This window comes from Nannospalax galili, unplaced genomic scaffold (assembly GCF_000622305.1).
Source record: "Nannospalax galili isolate Female #2095 unplaced genomic scaffold, S.galili_v1.0 scaffold359, whole genome shotgun sequence".
Taxonomy (NCBI): Eukaryota; Metazoa; Chordata; class Mammalia; order Rodentia; family Spalacidae; genus Nannospalax; species Nannospalax galili.
In genome coordinates, this window is record NW_008347042.1 from 1,912,403 (window position 1) to 1,930,169 (window position 17,767).

The 17,767-nt window shown below is 39.1% G+C and overlaps 1 protein-coding gene across 2 annotated transcripts in view; it reads right to left on the reverse strand.

Annotated features, from left to right (window-relative positions):
* The window catches only part of Clgn (calmegin), a 43,445-nt gene extending 26,027 nt beyond the window's left edge, over positions 1 to 17,418 (reverse strand). Inside the window, exons 1-5 of one of the 2 annotated variants that reach the window (XM_008843432.2) lie at positions 17,316 to 17,418; positions 3,567 to 3,716; positions 1,771 to 1,847; positions 1,095 to 1,153; positions 37 to 178 (exon numbers count right to left, since the gene is read on the reverse strand). In XM_008843432.2, the coding sequence (XP_008841654.1) occupies positions 37 to 178; positions 1,095 to 1,153; positions 1,771 to 1,847; positions 3,567 to 3,707 (419 nt within the window). In that variant the 5' untranslated portion in view covers positions 3,708 to 3,716; positions 17,316 to 17,418. Of the gene's footprint in view, positions 1 to 36; positions 179 to 1,094; positions 1,154 to 1,770; positions 1,848 to 3,566; positions 3,717 to 17,287 lie in introns of both variants that reach the window. The other variant, XM_029568503.1, reaches the window with a different exon arrangement.
* Between the last annotated feature and the right edge of the window lie 349 nt (positions 17,419 to 17,767).

Genomic DNA, 17,767 nt, shown 5'->3' on the forward strand with positions numbered 1-17,767 from the left:
AAAGCTTTAAAAACCTAAAAATACAATAAAACTTACTGAACTATCAAAGGCTTATCAGCAAAAATGAAGGGCTTTGCAAGCACGGCAGCTATGGCGTGGTGCTTTGCCTTGGACTTCAGCACCAGGCCTCTGTCACCTGACACTTGGTTCTCTTTCAGTTCTTCTATTTCCCATCTTCCTAAACAAGAAAACAAGGCAACATAAGTAAAATGGGGGCTGTGTGAAGAAAGCTGTCAGCAGCTGTTGACAACGTTTTTTTCTATGAAGACTGGTTAGGGAAAAATAAAAGCAAATTATGTGCCAGGAAATAATATCTGGAGTTCTACGTATTCCTTTCTTTTTCCTGCCTCCTTTCTTCTTCTTTCTTCCCCTTCCCTCCCCTCTTCTCCTCTGCCTTTCCTTCCTGTTTCCCCCATCCTTTTCTTCTTCTTCTCCCCTCCTGTCTCTCCCTTCCCTCCTCTCCCCTTCCCCCCTCCTGTCCTCTCGTCCTCTCTTTCATTTTTTCTCTTCCTTCTCTTTTCATTTCTTCTATCAGAAAACGGTTTCATTCCTTAGCTAAAATCATAAAACCTCACAAATAACAGATTAAAAAACTTCTAAAAAGTAATTTGGTTTTCTCTGACAGACACTTTACAAAGATTTATAAAAGATGATTTGTCTCATAAGGTCTATCATTACTGGGTTTTTAAAAACTTTTTATTTACTTATTTATTTATTTATTTTGTCTGAGACAGGGTTTCTCTGTAGCCCCAGCTGGCTCTGGAACTCTCTGTGTAGACCAGGCTGATCTCAAACTCACAGAGATCTGCCTGTCTCTGCCTCCCAAGCACTAGGATTAAAGGTGTGTGCCACCACATCTGGCTTCGTTATTGAATTTTTAAATGAGATATTTAAAGTGTACATGAGACAAAGAGCATCCATAACATAAAATAAGCAGTCTGCCCCAGTGTGAAGTTATGGTACTAGGAAACGGATGGCACTCATCAGCCATTTTTCTTACAGTACTTACTAACCAGCATAATTCAGAAAAATTATAATCTCAAAGACCAGCAAACATGGGTTATATTTATGTAATATTTAAGTAAATATTTTACCATCATATACCGAAATCTCTGAATCCAAATCATCTTTCTTTGCTTTTGATAAGACCCACCTGTATATAAAGTTGAAGACAAATATTTACCATTAAAAACAAGGCCTGAAATTTATAGTCACAATGCATGTAAAAATACAAGAGGTTACTTAACGTAATTAGTTTTCATTCAAAATAAATTGGTACTTAGAGGTTAAATAGGATGCCTTTATAGAAGCCTCTACAAGGCTAGGGGAAGATTAGATCAAGCTTAGACTCTGTGGTTTATTAGCTGTATGCTAGCAGGAATGCACATCAAGCCTCAGTTTCTACAGTGTAAAGTGGGATGAAATACTAAGTTCGAGACAGTCTGGAATGTAGTAATCAGGAAGGATTAAATTAAGCATTGTCTTTTCTAGTAATACCATTAGTCTTAGTCACCCGCATTTCCACTGTTAAAAGCTATCCCAGAGAATGAGGATATGCCATGTGCTTAGTTTGTCTTTCTTTGTATAAATACATAGCTATTCAAACTAAACATACTCTCAAAACAAAAATGTGCAAAATACAGACTTATACTGTAGAATAAAGTACTTTAAAACATTTTATAAATTCATAGTAGAGATAGTTCTCATAGAGCAATAACTTCAGAAACGTGAATCAAATCAAAGAAAACATTCCCTTGAATGAGTACTCACCCGACCAAATTTCCACTATCGAATGTTTCTGTAAAATATACTTCTCCTATAGGTTGAGGTGTCTTATATTTAATAGTCTAGAAAAGAGATTTTTAAGTGAAAATTATTCATTTTCCAAATTATCTCAAACCATTTTGCTAGTTAAGCTTCTAGTACCCCTCACTGAGGCACTGCTGGTAACTGACAGCTGCTGGAGGAGAGGCTGTCTTCCTATTTTAATTTTTATATTTTGGCCTTTTTGAGACTGGGTCTCCCTGTAGCCACAGATGACCTAGAACTCACTATGTAGACCAGGTTGGCCTTGATTTCACAGAGATCTACCTGCTTCTGCCTCCTCCATGAGTGCAGGAGAGAGACAAAGAGACACAGGGAGAGAGAGAGAGAAAGAGAGAGACAGAGACAGAGAGACAGAGAGACAGAGATCCATTTTTCTTTAAGGGTGTGATTCCTAGCAGGTTCACCACACTCTAGGGGATGGACTCACAGCCAAGAATATTCAGGGAACACAAATTGGACTTGATGGACTTATAAAATATTAGAGGACACAAAGTTAGAGGTGGTAGGGGAGGTAGGGGTAGATCTAAGAGGAGATGGGGGGAATTGAATATGATCAAAATACATTGTATGAAATTCTTGAAGAATTAATAAAAACATTTTAAAAATTTAAATTTAAAACTACCAAAAGAAAAAGAAACAGAAGCAAGTACTGATTGCATATGGAGGCAGTCAGGGGTGAAACCACATGGGCTCTGAGTTCAAAGCTTCACGTCCTCATAAGGCTATAATGAAACCTGTTCTTTTGTACAACTGATATCTGCTAATAGATTTTTAAAAATGGTTCTTTCCCACTTCTTGTCTTCTCACCAAATATAGTTAGGACTAGTGCGTATTCTTGCCAATTTTTAAGTATGAACTTCCAAGGATCCTGGTAGTAGGTGTCTGCCCCAGCCCTTAGTACTTCAAGCATTACTTTGTAAACCACAGAACTAGGTTTTAAAAGAATACCATTGCAGAGATTAAAATTTAATAGAGGAAGCACAGTGCTCACCTCAAACAGATAAACATTTGTATTTGCAAATTTAAAAACCAGTAAGGATTAAATGAAACAAAGAAGTCTGCAGGAACTATATATTATTCCTCTTGGCCCTTTGATCAGAGCCTGACAGTAGAATTAACTATTAATTACCATTGAAAAGAGGACATTCCCATTTGTCACACTATTACATAAGAATATTCCTCAAAATGAAAGCTCTTGTGGACATAATATATCCCCAAATCTCTGTGACGTTTCCCAGGCTCCACTGTTACCACCTCTAAACATGCACCTTAACAATGCTGAGGCAGAGGGGTGGGTCAACCCTTCCAAATAAAGCCTACACACCATTTCTTCCCTTTCCAATTCATCTTCCTCCTTAGCACTTCCTTTCCTAAGACCAATAAAGAAAAGTCACTTATGTACTTCTTGAAGAACCACAAATTACACTACCTCCAATGTTGTCTGGAAAGGTCTGGTATTATCCAAAACGACACTAAAGGCCTTAATCTTTGCTGAAAAAGTTGTCTTCAACCAGTGATGCACTCTCATTTTGTTAGCAAAACCTTCCATATATTTATTTAATATAACTGCAGAAGGTGTCAAGACACAGATTTTTGTTGTATGTATGCAAAGAATACAGTAACAAAACAATGGAAGAGAAAAGCAAGAATTTCCCATCTATTTAGAAAAAGAACACTTTCAGAAATGAAATGACTCTTAGGAGAGTAGTCACTCCCCACTCACTTCCCAACCATCTTACCCCTGAGGGAATCTCCTCTTTAACGTCAGTCTCTTCCGAATTTTGATTGAAGTCTTCCACCTCAACACCATCACCCATAAATTGTGCATTAACTGTGATGAACAGAAGACCCAAACATAGTCCAACACCTTGGAAACGCATACTGACTATCTGTAAAATTAATCAGTGAAAATACTGAGTGCTAAGTATTGTAGAAAGAAATACTCCTTAACATTCCTCCTTTATTCTAGGGAACTTCACCTAATCACTAACAAAATTAGTTAAATTATGCCCTGAGCAAGTAAACAAAACTAACTTCAAGTTTATAGTTTTAGGTCTTCTTCCAAAATCAATGACATAAAATACAAAGACACATATAACAGTGTCTTTATATAAAATGAAAATCATATGTAATTCCTTGAAAAGAAATAAAAAGTATTATGGTTCCTAAGTTTTCACTTATACTACTTTATACAATGCTATACAACTCTATACATACAATTGAAAAGTTTATAATTAAAAAGCTAGGATATGCTTACATTAAAGCACAAAAAAGCTAAAGAATATTTATTTCTCATTTAATGTAAGAGTGTTTTGCCAAAATCAAATCACAGCTGAAAGTCTAAGCACATATGGGCTTGCTGCAATACAGTCAGAGCTATGGATAATGTTCTTTGGTGCTCATTATTCCTATATTCCAATGATTATCTAACCATTTCTCTCTTCAAATGGAACAAATTTTTTTGTCTTTATGACCCTGAGATGTGTAAAATCCAAATGTAACTTGTCTCTTCTTCTCTTAGTAGAAGTGCTTGAAGACTTTCAAACAAGTAAAGTGTGGTGGTCATTGATTGTAAGGTGATTATGCACTAACACACAATAATAATAACATATATTACTCTTTTTCCAATGTTAACATCAACATGGAAATTTTTAAAAATTCTGTGTATGAATGGTTTGTGTGAATTTATGTAAGGGTACCTATGTATTCAATGCCTACAGAGGCCAGAAGATGGTGTCAGATCCCCTCGAACTGGAGTCACAGTCATTGTTAGCCTCCATGGTGGGTGCTGGGAACTGAACGTAGGTCCTCTACAAGAGCAGCCAATGCTCTAAACCACTGAGCCATCTCTCCAGCCCCAACACGTAAAATTTTAAAATAAAATTCTTAGAACTTGAAGATCTTTCAGAAAACAGATAACTATTGACTTATATGGGCCTGCTTAAGAAAGTCAGGACTGTCAAAGAAACAGCACTGTATAACCACCAGAAACCAGAATGACTATTATCAAAAAAGAGCAGAGAAACTGGAACCCTCACACATGGCTGGGGTGTGGGAATGTACACTGACACCAACAGTTTTGGGGAATAATGTGACAGGTTTCAAAATATAAAAAAACAGAATTGCCATCCAACTTGGCAATGTAACCCTTAGATATGCCCAAAAGAAATTAAAATCTGTGCACTCACAAACACTTAGATACAAGCAATGAAAGATATATTTTTTATAGTAACCAAATAGTAGAAACAATTAAAAAAAAGTTCATCAACTCATGAAATACTGATGAATGTATGAACACAAAAACTATTATGCAAGTGAAAAGCAAGTTATAAAGATCCACATAGAGTGTACAATCTCACTTTAAAGAAATAAGCAAACACACAGAACTGGAGAACAAATGAGAGACACTTATACCAAGGCTTGGAGGGGGGCTAACAGACACAAGGTATGCTTTATAGGGTGATGAAATGCTGCAATACTGGAATATGGTAACAGTTGCCCAACTCTATAAATCCACTACAGCCTATTAAACTATATGTGCTAAGCAGCTGAAATAGATAGTATACAAATTGTATAACATTAAAGCTGTTTAAACACTGGTGCACTCACATACATGCAGGCAATACACTCATACACATAAAATTAAAAAATTAAATCATAAAAAAATTATTCTATTTAATTAGCTCAACTGATGAGAACCCTTTTTAATGAGATCAAAACTTTACATGAATGTTTGGGCCAGATGATCTTGATTTCTTCTAAAGGTCATTGGCTACAACCCTAATGTTTACTTTGAAAACGCACATTTTTCTAAGCAAGGGATGAAGGTCTGTGTAGGTTTGTTATGATATATAAAGGATGAGACAAAAATAATATATAAATAATCTTAAAATTTCTAAGGACATAGTTTAGTCAACTAGTTTAAGAAACAAAATATATATTTAGTCAAGGTTAATCTGAGAATAATTCTTTTTTAGCCCAAGATTTATCTACATAGCACATGGTAATTAAAAGTACTAGACTTGTGGAACTAACCTTCTTGGATATTTAACAGCCATACTTTGAGGCCTATACTAATGTGGTCAAAGGGACTTAAAGGACAGCTTTTGCCCCTTGCCCTCCCCTCCAAAGTCGACCAAGTTCCAGTGGACTATGGAACAGCTCTCAAAATGTCCTGTAACTGCGGTGAGTCACATGTCCTCTTGTTCAGGGAGGACATGGAGACCCCACGAGATGGACTTGAACAAGTGTCCAGTCTACAAAGAGGAGGGTCAACTCAGAGGAAACATCTCATCCATGCTTCCAAGTAAAGCCAGACATGGTCAAGCAGGACCTTTGACTTATTTTCACATAGATGGAACTGGTAAAAGAAAGGAGCCAGGGGCTCCTCCGAAGCCCATGTGACCCCAGAGAAACAGATCCTCAAATGACCTTAAGTGTAAAATAAATTAATTTATTTGGGCCTTAAACACCCAAAAGGAAAGTATAACCAAAGAGTAATAAAGTAATCAGTATATTTCTTTAGGAGTTCAAGGGATTACACTTCCCAGACATTAGGCTTAAGTCCATATAAAAAGTTATTTAGACAATTATTTCTCATTGATGATTTTGTTCCTAATCAGAAAGTGCTGCGCAGATGTAAGACTTCAAATCTTGGTCTAAAATACTATATTGCCCACCTGTAGCTAAGGGAAATAACCCACTATTGTTCTAAACTGATGGCTAAGTTTGTTTTCTCCCTCTATCTGGAAGCCTTTGGAGGGGGACTGAACCCAATAGGGGGATGCTTTTGGAAGCTCTCATCAAGAAATCCCAATGGATTCTGATATAAACATTTGAAATTGGCCCTGTTCTGACTTTTTTCTGATTCCCTGTCTAGAACTTGTAATGCTAATTACTCTTGCCTTTACTTCTCCTTCACATCTCCTATTCACAAGTCAAGGACTTTCTTTTCCCCATACGGATATGAGTTATGCAATTTGGGAGTCTTTTAGATAGACCCACTGAAGGGGTACTCCAATTGCCTCACCCTGTGTCCCTGTTCAGCATGGAAGAAGCCAGAGCAGTCTGCGACCCGATTCCCTATTGGCAATTTGGATAACCTCCTCAGAGGATGGTGTGATAATAGGAGGTAGGAATTGGCTAGTCAGTTAGGGTAAAAAAGACCCCAAAGAAAAGTAGCCAGTTTCTTGGCTAAAAGTCAAAATGTCCTTGGGCCGTTTAACAATACACTCTGTTCCAAGGGCCAAAAATGACAAAACTATTTGGGAGCTCTTATCTAATCCCTGAAAGATGTTAGGGTTACCTCTTCAGAGGGGTAATGTTAGAGTAGCAAAAATCCCCATTTAAGAAAGAAAGAAAGAAAGAAGAAAGGAAGGAAGGAAGGAAGAAAGAAAGAAAGAAAGAAAGAAAGAAAGAATGAAGTTGTCAGAAAAAAAGTGATCAGGAAATATAGGAAGTGTTGGAGGGGAGAGAGTGGGTGTGGATTTGATCAAAACACCTCACATGCATGTATGAAATTCTCAATAAATTTTTCTTTTAAAGTTAAAAAGTTAAAAAAAAAGTGCCTTGTCAGTAAGTCCAGTTCCAGGGGATCTAATTTCCTCTTTTGGTCTGGAGGCATTGTACACATGTGGTGCCCTTGTATACATACAGGCAAAACATTAATAGGTATTAAAATTTTTTTAAAGAAAAGAAAAAAAAACACTAAAATTCTAAAATGTAAATAAATAAATAAGTTATAAACAAGAAAATAAAAATGACCTTAACTAGAAAATAATCTCATAATCTCATAAGCAATTAAAATAGATAATTTATAAATGATAAACTAAAATTGTTTAATAAACAGAAAACTGTCCAATCTCAGTAGCAATCAGGGAAATAAAACACAATATTCTATTTTCACCTACAAAATTTAAAAAATTCTCTTAGGCAGCTTTGGTATAATATCTAATTCTATCATAAAAGAGGCAGTTTGTTATACTGCAGGCAGGAATAAAATTTCATATAAGTTGCTTTATGATATTAGATTCATTAATCACAAGAAACATTCTGAATTAAACCTAAGGATTTGGGTACAAAAAATGGAATGTAGCTGAAGATAATATTTCTAATTTCTAAGGAAAAAGTTTCCTTTATCTTCTTTCCTTCTCTTGTTCCCTTCCAATTGTTCACTGCCTCAGTTGAAACCAAAAAAAAAAAAGGAAATTTTCAAAACCTGTCAACACAAATATCCTATAATAGGAGTTTTATATATTCATGATTTATATAAGTGCATGTCAAAGTGTTTTATTTGTTTTGTTATGAATAGCTCTCTAATTCGGGGATGTAGCTCAGTGGTAGTATACTTTCATATGTGAGACCCTAGAATTATTCCCTAGTACCACAAAAAAGTAAAAAGTGATTTAAAAAACCAGGTGTGTTGTGTACATCTGTAATCCCAGCATACAGGAGGCTGAGGCAGAAGGATCACTATGAGTTCAAGGCCATCCATCCATAGCAAGACCCTTTCTCAAAAACAAAGCAGCGAATGAACGAACAAACAAGCAAAAGGGCTCTTCAGTAAAACAAAATAGCATATTGTAAGAGCAATAATAAGGAATCTCAAGGACCAGCAAGATGGCTCAGCAGGTAAAGGTTCTTGCTGCCAAGTCTGAAGACTTGTGTTCAGTCCCCAAAACCTACGTGGAAGGAGAGAATCAACTCCCCCAAGTTGTCCTCTGACCTACACACACACACACACACACACACACACACACACACACACACACAAATAAATGCAAAAAATTTTTTAAAGAACATCAATATCTCTTTAGAACCATGCTTTCTCTTTCAAAACTAATGTCTACTTAGGTTCCTGAATAGTTAATATTGTCAACTTGAAGAATTTAGAATCACCTAAGAGACAAACTTCTGGGTATGTCTGTGAGGAAGTTTCTAGATTGGGCTAACTAAGGTGGGAACACTTATTCTAAATGTGGTGACACCATCCCGTGGGTTGGTCCTGGACTGAATGAAAAGGACAAAGCAGCTGAGCCTTAGCATTTATCTCTCCACATGTCCCTGTCATGATGGTCTGCACCTCTAACTGTGAGCCTTCCTTTCTTCCCTCCTTAAGTTGCTCTTGTTGGGTATTTATGTCACAGGAATGTATCCCAGGCTGGCCTTGAGTTGGGATCTCCTACCTCAGCTTTCCAAGCATGGAATTATAGATATGCACTACCACATCTGGCCCATTATTTGCATTTCAGTTTCTTCACAGATTCTGAATACTAACCACCATCAGATGTGTGATGTATAAACATTCTATCCCATTCTCATAGGCTTTTCATTCTGTTGATTGTACTCTAGTGCACAGAATTTAAGTCATCTAATTTATCCATTTTCTTCAGTTTACTTGGGTTTTTTGTGTTATATCCAACACAATTGTTGCTAAATGCAGTGATGTATATAGCTTTTCCATGTTTCCTTCTATGACTTCTATAGTTTTAGCTCTTATGTTTAGGTCTTCGAACCATCTTGAGTTAATTACTGTGTATGCAAGTGGATGGACACTTCTCCTGGGTACCACTTCATGAAGACTGTCATTTGCTGAAAATCACCTGGAAATGTATGTCAGAGTTTCTTTCAAGTTTACCTAGTCTACCAGCCTATCTGTCTGCTTATTCGCCAGTGCCATGCTAACTTGACCACTGTAGCTTTGCAGTAAGTTTTGAAATTAGGCATTGTAGAATCACCAGCTTTTCTTCTTTCTCAAGATTATTTTGACTGTTTAGGGTCCCTTGTGAGTCTACATAGATCTTCCAACAGAATTTTGTAGTTTTACAATACCTGCCATTGTATTGTAGGGACTGCATTGACCCTGTCTATCACTTTGGGAATACTGACATCTTAGCAACAGTAATTTTTAATCCACAAACATGGATGTGTTTCCATTTGTGTATTTCAGTAGCATTTCAATTTTCAGTATGTAAGTATCACCACTTTGGTTAAGGTTCGTGTGTGTGTGTGTGTGTGTGTGTGTGTGTGTGTGTGTGTATGGTGTATACATGTGTGTATGTTCAGGTGTATGGGTATGAATGCACGTGCACGGTGCATGTGGAGGTCAGAAATCAAAATCAAGTGTTTTCTTCTATCACTCTTCATCTTTTTGTATTGAGATATAGTCTTATTATGTAGCCCTGGTTAGCCTGGAACTTACTCTGTAGACCAGGCTGGCCTTGACTTCACAGAGATCTTCCTGTCTCAGCTTCCTGAGTGTGGGGTGCTGGGATTAAAGGTGTATACCTCCACACCTGGCCCATTCATCTTAGTTTTCGAGACAAGGTCTCTTTCTGAACCTGGAATGCACCAGTTCTGCAACGCTAGCTAGCTAATACCCTAGGGGTTCTCCTGTCACTGGCTGCTTTCCTAGTGTAAGTATTAGACGCTTACTACCATACCTGGCATTTTACTTGGGTGCTGAGGATCCAAACTCAGCACCAACTAAGCCATCTCTCCAGCTCCACTTATTTATTCCAAATATTTCATTCTATCAGTAAATTAAATTTCTAAATTTAAAATTTACATTTATTATTATGTTTTTTTTGTGTGTGTGTGTTCAATTTACCTGCCATATCTAAGTATATGGAAGCCAGAAGACAACTTGTAAGAGTTGGTCCTCTCCTCTACCACCTGAGTCCTGAGGATCAAACTCAGGTCACCAGGCTTGGCAGCAAGTACCTTTACCCACTGAGCCATCTCACCAGCCCTTGAATGGTTTCTTAATTCCCTTCTCTTAGTTTCTAGTAGAGAAATGCAATTGACTTTTTTCATGTTGACTTTTCTATCCTGTGACTTTACTGAATGAGGTCTTGTTTATATTTGGTATATGGAATCTTCTGCTTTCAATTTGGATATTTTTCCTTTACCTTGTTTAATTTCTCCAGTTACAACTTCTAGCACCATGTTGACTAGAAATGCCCCAAGTGGGCATCCTTGTGGGCTCTTCCAGGCCCTGAGCAAAAGCTGTCAGTCTCTCCCTATCAAGTTTCATGTTAGCAGTCGGCTTTTCACATATGGCCTTTGTCACATTGAGGTAATTTACTTCTGTGCCTAGTTTGCTGAGAGATTTTCATCATGAAAGTATTTTGAATCTTGGCAACCACCTTTCTGCGCATGAACAGAAATGATCATGTGGGTTCCCTTCTATTCTCTGTTAAGGTGGTACAGAGAGGCATTTTAAGTCAGAGTTCGCCAGAAGAAAACAGAAACAATAAGACATGTGTATTCATGCATGTATATAAGCATATGGAATTTAGTTCACACGATTGCTCAAATCTGAAGTCAGTAAGAAGGAGACAGGACAGATGATCATGTAAGTTTCAGTATGAGAGCCGACAGGCTTGACACTGAGAGGAGCTGGTTTCAGGTTGAGTCTAGAGGCAGGAAAACGCTGATACAGCAGCCAAGCAAGCAGGAGAAATACCCTCTTCTTCAAGGCGGGGCCAACATTTTTATTTTAGTCAACCCTTCAGCAGCTCACTTTAGTGAGAGCAGACTGCTCTGCTCCCTCTACCAATTCGAATGTTAACCTTATCCAAAAATCAAGACACACCCTGAGCTGGTCCTGATGGTACAAGCATATAATTTAATACTTGGCAGGCCTGGGCAAGAGGATCAACAATTTCAAGACCTGCCTTGGATATGTTGGAAAGAAAGAAAAGAGAAGACTTGTAGAAAAGAGCTGGCCCCAAATGAGCTTTATTAGGAGAGAGCTGCACACCATGGACAGCAATGATCAGGCCTTGCAGTGGGAGTGCATTAGAAGAGACAGCATGGCTACAGGCAGCATGATGGCACCTGGAAGGGAGAGAAAGCCTTCCCTTCAAAATCAGAGAGGAGGGCTGTCAAGATGGCTCATCAGGTACAGGTGCTTGCCACCAAGGCTGATGACCTGAGTTTGATTCCTGGGACTCACATAGTAGAAGAAAAGAACTGGTTCCGACAAATTGTCCTCTGATCTTTATACACTCCTGTGCACAAACAGATACATATAAATAATAAATAATAAATGAATGAATGAATAAATAAATAAATAAATAAATGTAAGAAGAATCCAGAGAAGAACTGCATTAGGAGAGACAGTACCAGCATGGCAAAGATCCTGAAGGGAGAGACAGAACTTTCAGCTCCTGAGAACAAAGGGGGTTTGAGACTTGAAGTTTTTCAGGGATGTAGGGCACTCCACACCATATGACTTGTTTTGGATTAGCCTATGTACCAGGGGCTCAGAAGCAGGAACTAGGTATGACCATAAACTCTTGTAGCTACAAGGGGGAGGGGCTGCGAAGGCCACAATATACCAATGTTTTCTTTTCAAGTATCCCAGAGGGAGAGCTTCAAGGAGGCATGACCTGGCCTGATTGAGAGAGAGAGAGAGAGAGAGAGAGAGAGAGAGAGAGAGAGAGAGATCTAATAGGTTATATAGTCAATTCAAAGCCAGTCTGGGCTACTTTTTATATAGTAAACAAAGCCAGTCTGGGCTACTTGTGATTTTCTCTATAAAACAAACAAATAGACACACCCTCAGTAATGTTTGACCAAATGTTTGGGTAAGTCATGGTCCAATGAAGCTGACATATATATCTACTCCTTAGAAAAGCCAAAAGTCAGAAATTATGTTAAATCTCTAAGATTTAAGAAAATCTGGGGCTGAAGAGATGGCTCAGTGGTTAAGAGCACTGGCTTGTCTTGCAGAGGACCCAGGTTCAGTTCTCAGTACTCACAAGGTGACTAACAACCATCTATAACTCCAGTTCCAGGGGATGTGATGCCCTCTTCTGACCTTTGCAGGCATTGCATGACATAGGTGCACTTACATACATGTAGGCAAAATATCTATACACATAAAAACAAATAATTTTTTTTTTTGTATAGGGGCCAGTGAGATGGCTCAGCGGGTAGAAGTAACAGTAGTCAATTTTTCCTAAATTAAAAGGACCTAGAAATAATACTAAAAAAAACTTCCATAAATACAGCAGAAAGTGCCAAGGAATGCTAACAAATAATAGTTGAAAATATATGTTTCTGGAGGCTTAGGGAAAACAGTGCTAGAAAGCAATAGAAAGAATCTAAGTCTGAAATTACATAAGTGAGAAACCATTGAGATCTGGCAATGAGACAATCTGAGCTAAATCCTGAACATGAAAACACAATTAGTATGTGCCAATCACAGAAAGAACAAACTATCTCTGTACTGTTTTGTTGTTGTTGTTAATTATTTATTCTTATTTTATGAGTTTGGCCTACATATATGTAGGTGCACCCATGAGTGCAATGCCCACAGAGGCCAGAAGAGGGCATTGGATCCCCTGGAACTTGAGTTATGGGCATTTTTTAGTGGCCATGCAGGTTCTTGGAACCAAACCTGGGTCCTCTACAAGAGCAGCCAGTGCTCTTAACCACTGAGCCATCTCTCCAGCCCCATCTACACTAGTTTTTAAAAGCATAGCTATACGCTAAAATCAAAGTTGAACATTAAGTAGCACCATTTTCAAAATAATATGCTCACTTTTGTAGAAAGTAGCTGATAAAAAATTCCCCTTTCAGCATGAGTTTTATTAGGAGAGAGAACTATACAGCCATGGACAGTTCATCACTGTGGGAAAGTCAAGGCAGCAGGAGCTTGAGTAGATGGCTGCATTACACTCACTGTCAGGAACAGAGAGGAACGGAATAATGCGTGCATGCTAGTGCTCAGCCTAACCTCTCATTTTATACTCCAGGAGCCCCTGCTCAAGGAATGGTCATGCCCACACATAAGATGGATTTTCCCACATCAATAAATTTAAGACTATCCTTCAAAGTCATTCTCAGAAACCAACTTTAATCTAGACCATCCCTCACAGGTGTGCCTGGAGGCCCTCCTCCTAGGAGTGAAACTAAAAATGAATACTAATCATTGCAACTTCTCACCATTCTGTATTCACAGTGAAAGCATGCAGGAACAGTGATAAACAGAAATCAATACATGCTTACACAATGTGGGACAGAGAAGGAAAGGCTAAAGGGAGGGAAACAGACTCTATCAAGCATCCAATTAGGGTGAAATTGGTACTAGAACATCACTGTAAATTTAGCACAGAATTTCTAAATATTTTGGGGAAATCAGAATTTAAAAAATGAATATATAAGATCCTTGAGGGGGATACTTTCAGGAAAATTCATAGAATGAACCTTTATATAAATGTCTTCTTGGTTTTATTAGAGGTAGTTATTCTAACGTTGGCCCTCTAAGATCTAAGGAGCATTATAAATACCTAAAGAAGCTTCAGTAGAGAAAGAGGATAACAGTCCATAAGCCTCTAGCTCTATGATGTAATGTAACACAGGGGAGTTATTAATATTTTATACTGAACTCATAAGTATGAAGAAACATTCCATGCAAGTGTCTTGCTAAAGACCTGCTGCCATTACTCAACTCCTGTTATCTACTTTAGAAAAGATTAGGGGTAGGAAAAAAGTAGATTATAAAAGTGATGGACTCACATCATGCAAATAACATCAGGTGCCAATATTAGAGGGTGTTTTTGGAAGTATGTGGCCAGGTGGTACAGACGAAGGATCACAAATGAGACGTCTGTGGATCGGGCAGCTAATGGTGGCATTTACAAAGAAGACACAAGATTTGATTTGAAATGTAGCCAGCGCCCACAGAAGCAGTTGGCAAGACACAGTGCATTAGGAATCTATTACTTACAGTTTATGTTTCACCTAGAAAATTCAAGGGGGGGGGTCAGCCATCAAGGATCAAAACTCATCTACTCACTCAACAAATATTTATGGTTGGCAGTTGTATGCCAAGCATCATGTTGGACACTGCAATTTTATGGTAGCTTCAAAATGTACAGTTTCTGATCTAAAAGAGTAAATAGTCTAGATCAGAAAACATGTTGAATAACACAAGAAATTTGTGATTTCTGATAAATGAGGAATTGAACTTAAATGATGGGGGTAGAGTCAGGAGAAGAAACTGAGAAAATGATATTTAAAGTTAGGTTTAGGGGCTGGCAAGATGGCTTAGTGGGTAAAGGTGATTGCTGCCAAGCCTGACAACTTGAATTTGACTTCCAGCAGGAAGAGAGGACTGACTCCCAAAAGTTGTTCTCTGATCTCTATATGCGCACCATGCCATGTATGCCTGTGCTTTTCGCTCCTGCACACACACAGTAAATAATAAAATAAATAAATAATGTGAAATAAATTTTAAAATAAATAAAGTGAGAGGAATAGGACCCAAAGGACTGAATTTACCTCCCCAGGCCAGGGATCAAGGAAACATCTCACAGCCAGGCTGTAGAGAGGAGATGAGGAAAAAAAAAAAAAAAGGAAGTGTGGTCTTGAATGGCCACTGTTTCAAGCACCTTAATTCCAATCTTACAAGACCTCATGGTGACATTATTGGTTTTCTATTTTGCACATAAAGAAAGTGGGGAAGAGAGATAAGCAATGTTGGCCAAAGTTACTAAACAGAGGCAAGACTCCAGGTTAGTTCTAAATTCAAACTCTTTAGTCCTTTCACTAAGCGCTAAGGCTAGAATGTTAAATTATTTAATCCTTGTTAAACAGCACCAAAGAGCTACAAGGATAAGGTTAAATATTTTCTAATTATGGACATATATTTCCATTACTGTGAGTTTTCTTCTTTAAAGGCCATGTTTTGATGTGTATCCAAATTACATTTTTAAGTGTATATATTTAGTTATTTGGCATCCTGGCCTTTTTTTCAGAAAAGATTTTAAAGTAGCTAAAACACAAAAACGTGAAAACCAAAATTTCATATTACCTTATATTTGTGTGGCACTCTAAAACTTTCAAAAGGGTACTCACACAAATTTCAAGACATTTAGGCAGATATTTGAATTTCTTAGTTGAAATGTTCAAAGATAAATATTAATGCTTACTATTGGCAATGAAGATTGACAGTGGGTCATACAAATGTGTCAGGGTATTTCTTTTCTTTAACAAGAATGTTTCTAGAAAGTCTGTTTCCACTTAAGAGTTTTAATGATGGTCTAGTCTGAATAATGATTACCCATAGACAGACCCTGTTAATGTTACCTCACATAGAAAAACCGGCTTTGCAGTTGGAATTAAGGTTTCTAGGTAGCTCCCATTAAGACAGGGAGAATTGCTCAGATTATACAGACGGTCAGTGCAATTATGGGAGCCCTCTTTTTTGTCTTTGATACTCTTGCACTAAGCTGCTAGTACTTCTGCTCAAAAGCCAACTGCTCAACTGCTCTGGGCTTCTCCCTTGGGAAGTGAGAGATTGAACGAAGATGAGCTCAAGCTCCATCAAATTTCATAATTCAGACCACAAATTAGGTACCAAAAACAAGCTGCAAAGCTCATACACAGCACTGCTTAGTAACTACAGACCCATCAACATACCACCCATGTACAATTAAACCAAATCTGATCAACTAGAATAACACAAAGAACGGAGACTATCTTATTCTAAGAAGTTAGGGAGTAAGGTCTAAATGAGGCAGGGAAACCAAACCAGTTCCACGTGAGTGTGAAACTGTAAACTGATCAAAACTGCAATTACGGAAAGAGAGCTATCTAGAAGCTATATAAAAAATTCAAGGCAAGCCAAACCATGAGTAAGTTGAGGTTTTTCTGGCTTTTATGCATCAAAAAGTTGTAGTATAAATTAGCCTTCCTCTGAGGTTTCTTCCCTTAGCCATGTCTGTCTGTTTGCTTGTTTGCTTTTCCCTTGTCTTCAGCTCCTGAGTTTCCACGCTATTTGCTTTTAAATTTCAAACCAAAGCCTCCTCCTCCTGGGTTGGGCAAATGCTATAATAAATGCACCTAAAGTAGCTAACTGATAGTAAACAGGATTTAGATAATGAGTCTTTAGTCATTAGGGTTTCGCTGGATTCAACACACTCCTTAGGCTCCCTCCCCAGTGGCGCTCCTTGGGCTCCACACAGTGTCTAGGGAGTGGCTGGGATCCTCTGGTCACCGTCCCCGGGAGAGCTGGGTTCCTTAGCCTTTACAGAGAAGGGGTTGCACACATGTGAGTCGCATAGGTGAGCTCAAGATGGTTTTGTTTGCGTTTTCGAGAAGGGTATCAAGCAGAGCGAAAAGTTTCCCTTGGGAGAGCGTCCCGGGGCTCGAGCTTGGAACCGGGCTCAGTAGCAACCGCAATGGCAACCGCTGGGATAACGGACTCGAGGGGTGGGGGGGCGGATGGACAGGGCACCTGGCCCTCCCCAGCACCAGCGCAGCAGGTGGAGGCTCAAGCGACTGGGGAGGCATCTCCCTCCAGTCAGTACCGATCTCAGGACCTCCAGACTGGCAGAGCCCTCCCAAGAGTCTCGCTCCCTGCACACCCATCCTTGAACTCAAACCTCCAGCTTCACCTGGCCTCACCCAGCTCAGTCTCCCAGCCTCAGAACCAGGTGCACCCCACCCGATTCCTCACGCCAGCCCAGGAGAACCTGCAGCGGGAAAGCGGCCGGCGGTCCACACAGCTGTCCTTGCGGGCCTGTATCCGGCGGAGACAGTCCAGGTGTCCAACTCTCTGCCACTTGGTACAGGCGTTTCCCCAGACAGATCCCGCGGGCGGCCGCCCAGCAGCTACTGCCAACTGCGCGTGCGCAAGCGGCCTCGGCCGAAGTGGCGGTGGCCGGATGCGCACGGGCGTGCACTTACTTGGTGCGCGGGCTCAACTGCTGCTCGCGTGACGCGAGGCGCGCTGCCACCTGCCGGGATGCGCGTCTTGGTCAGGAGCTCCCTGACTGTGCTGAAGCTGCCAGCTCTGCAGACACCACGGGTCATTCTGTTGTCCCATAATTAGCGGATGGATGGATGGAAGAAAGCATGGATGGATGAATAGATCCACTCATTTAGGGTATTTTTTTTTTTTTTAAGATGTCTCATCTAGTCCAGT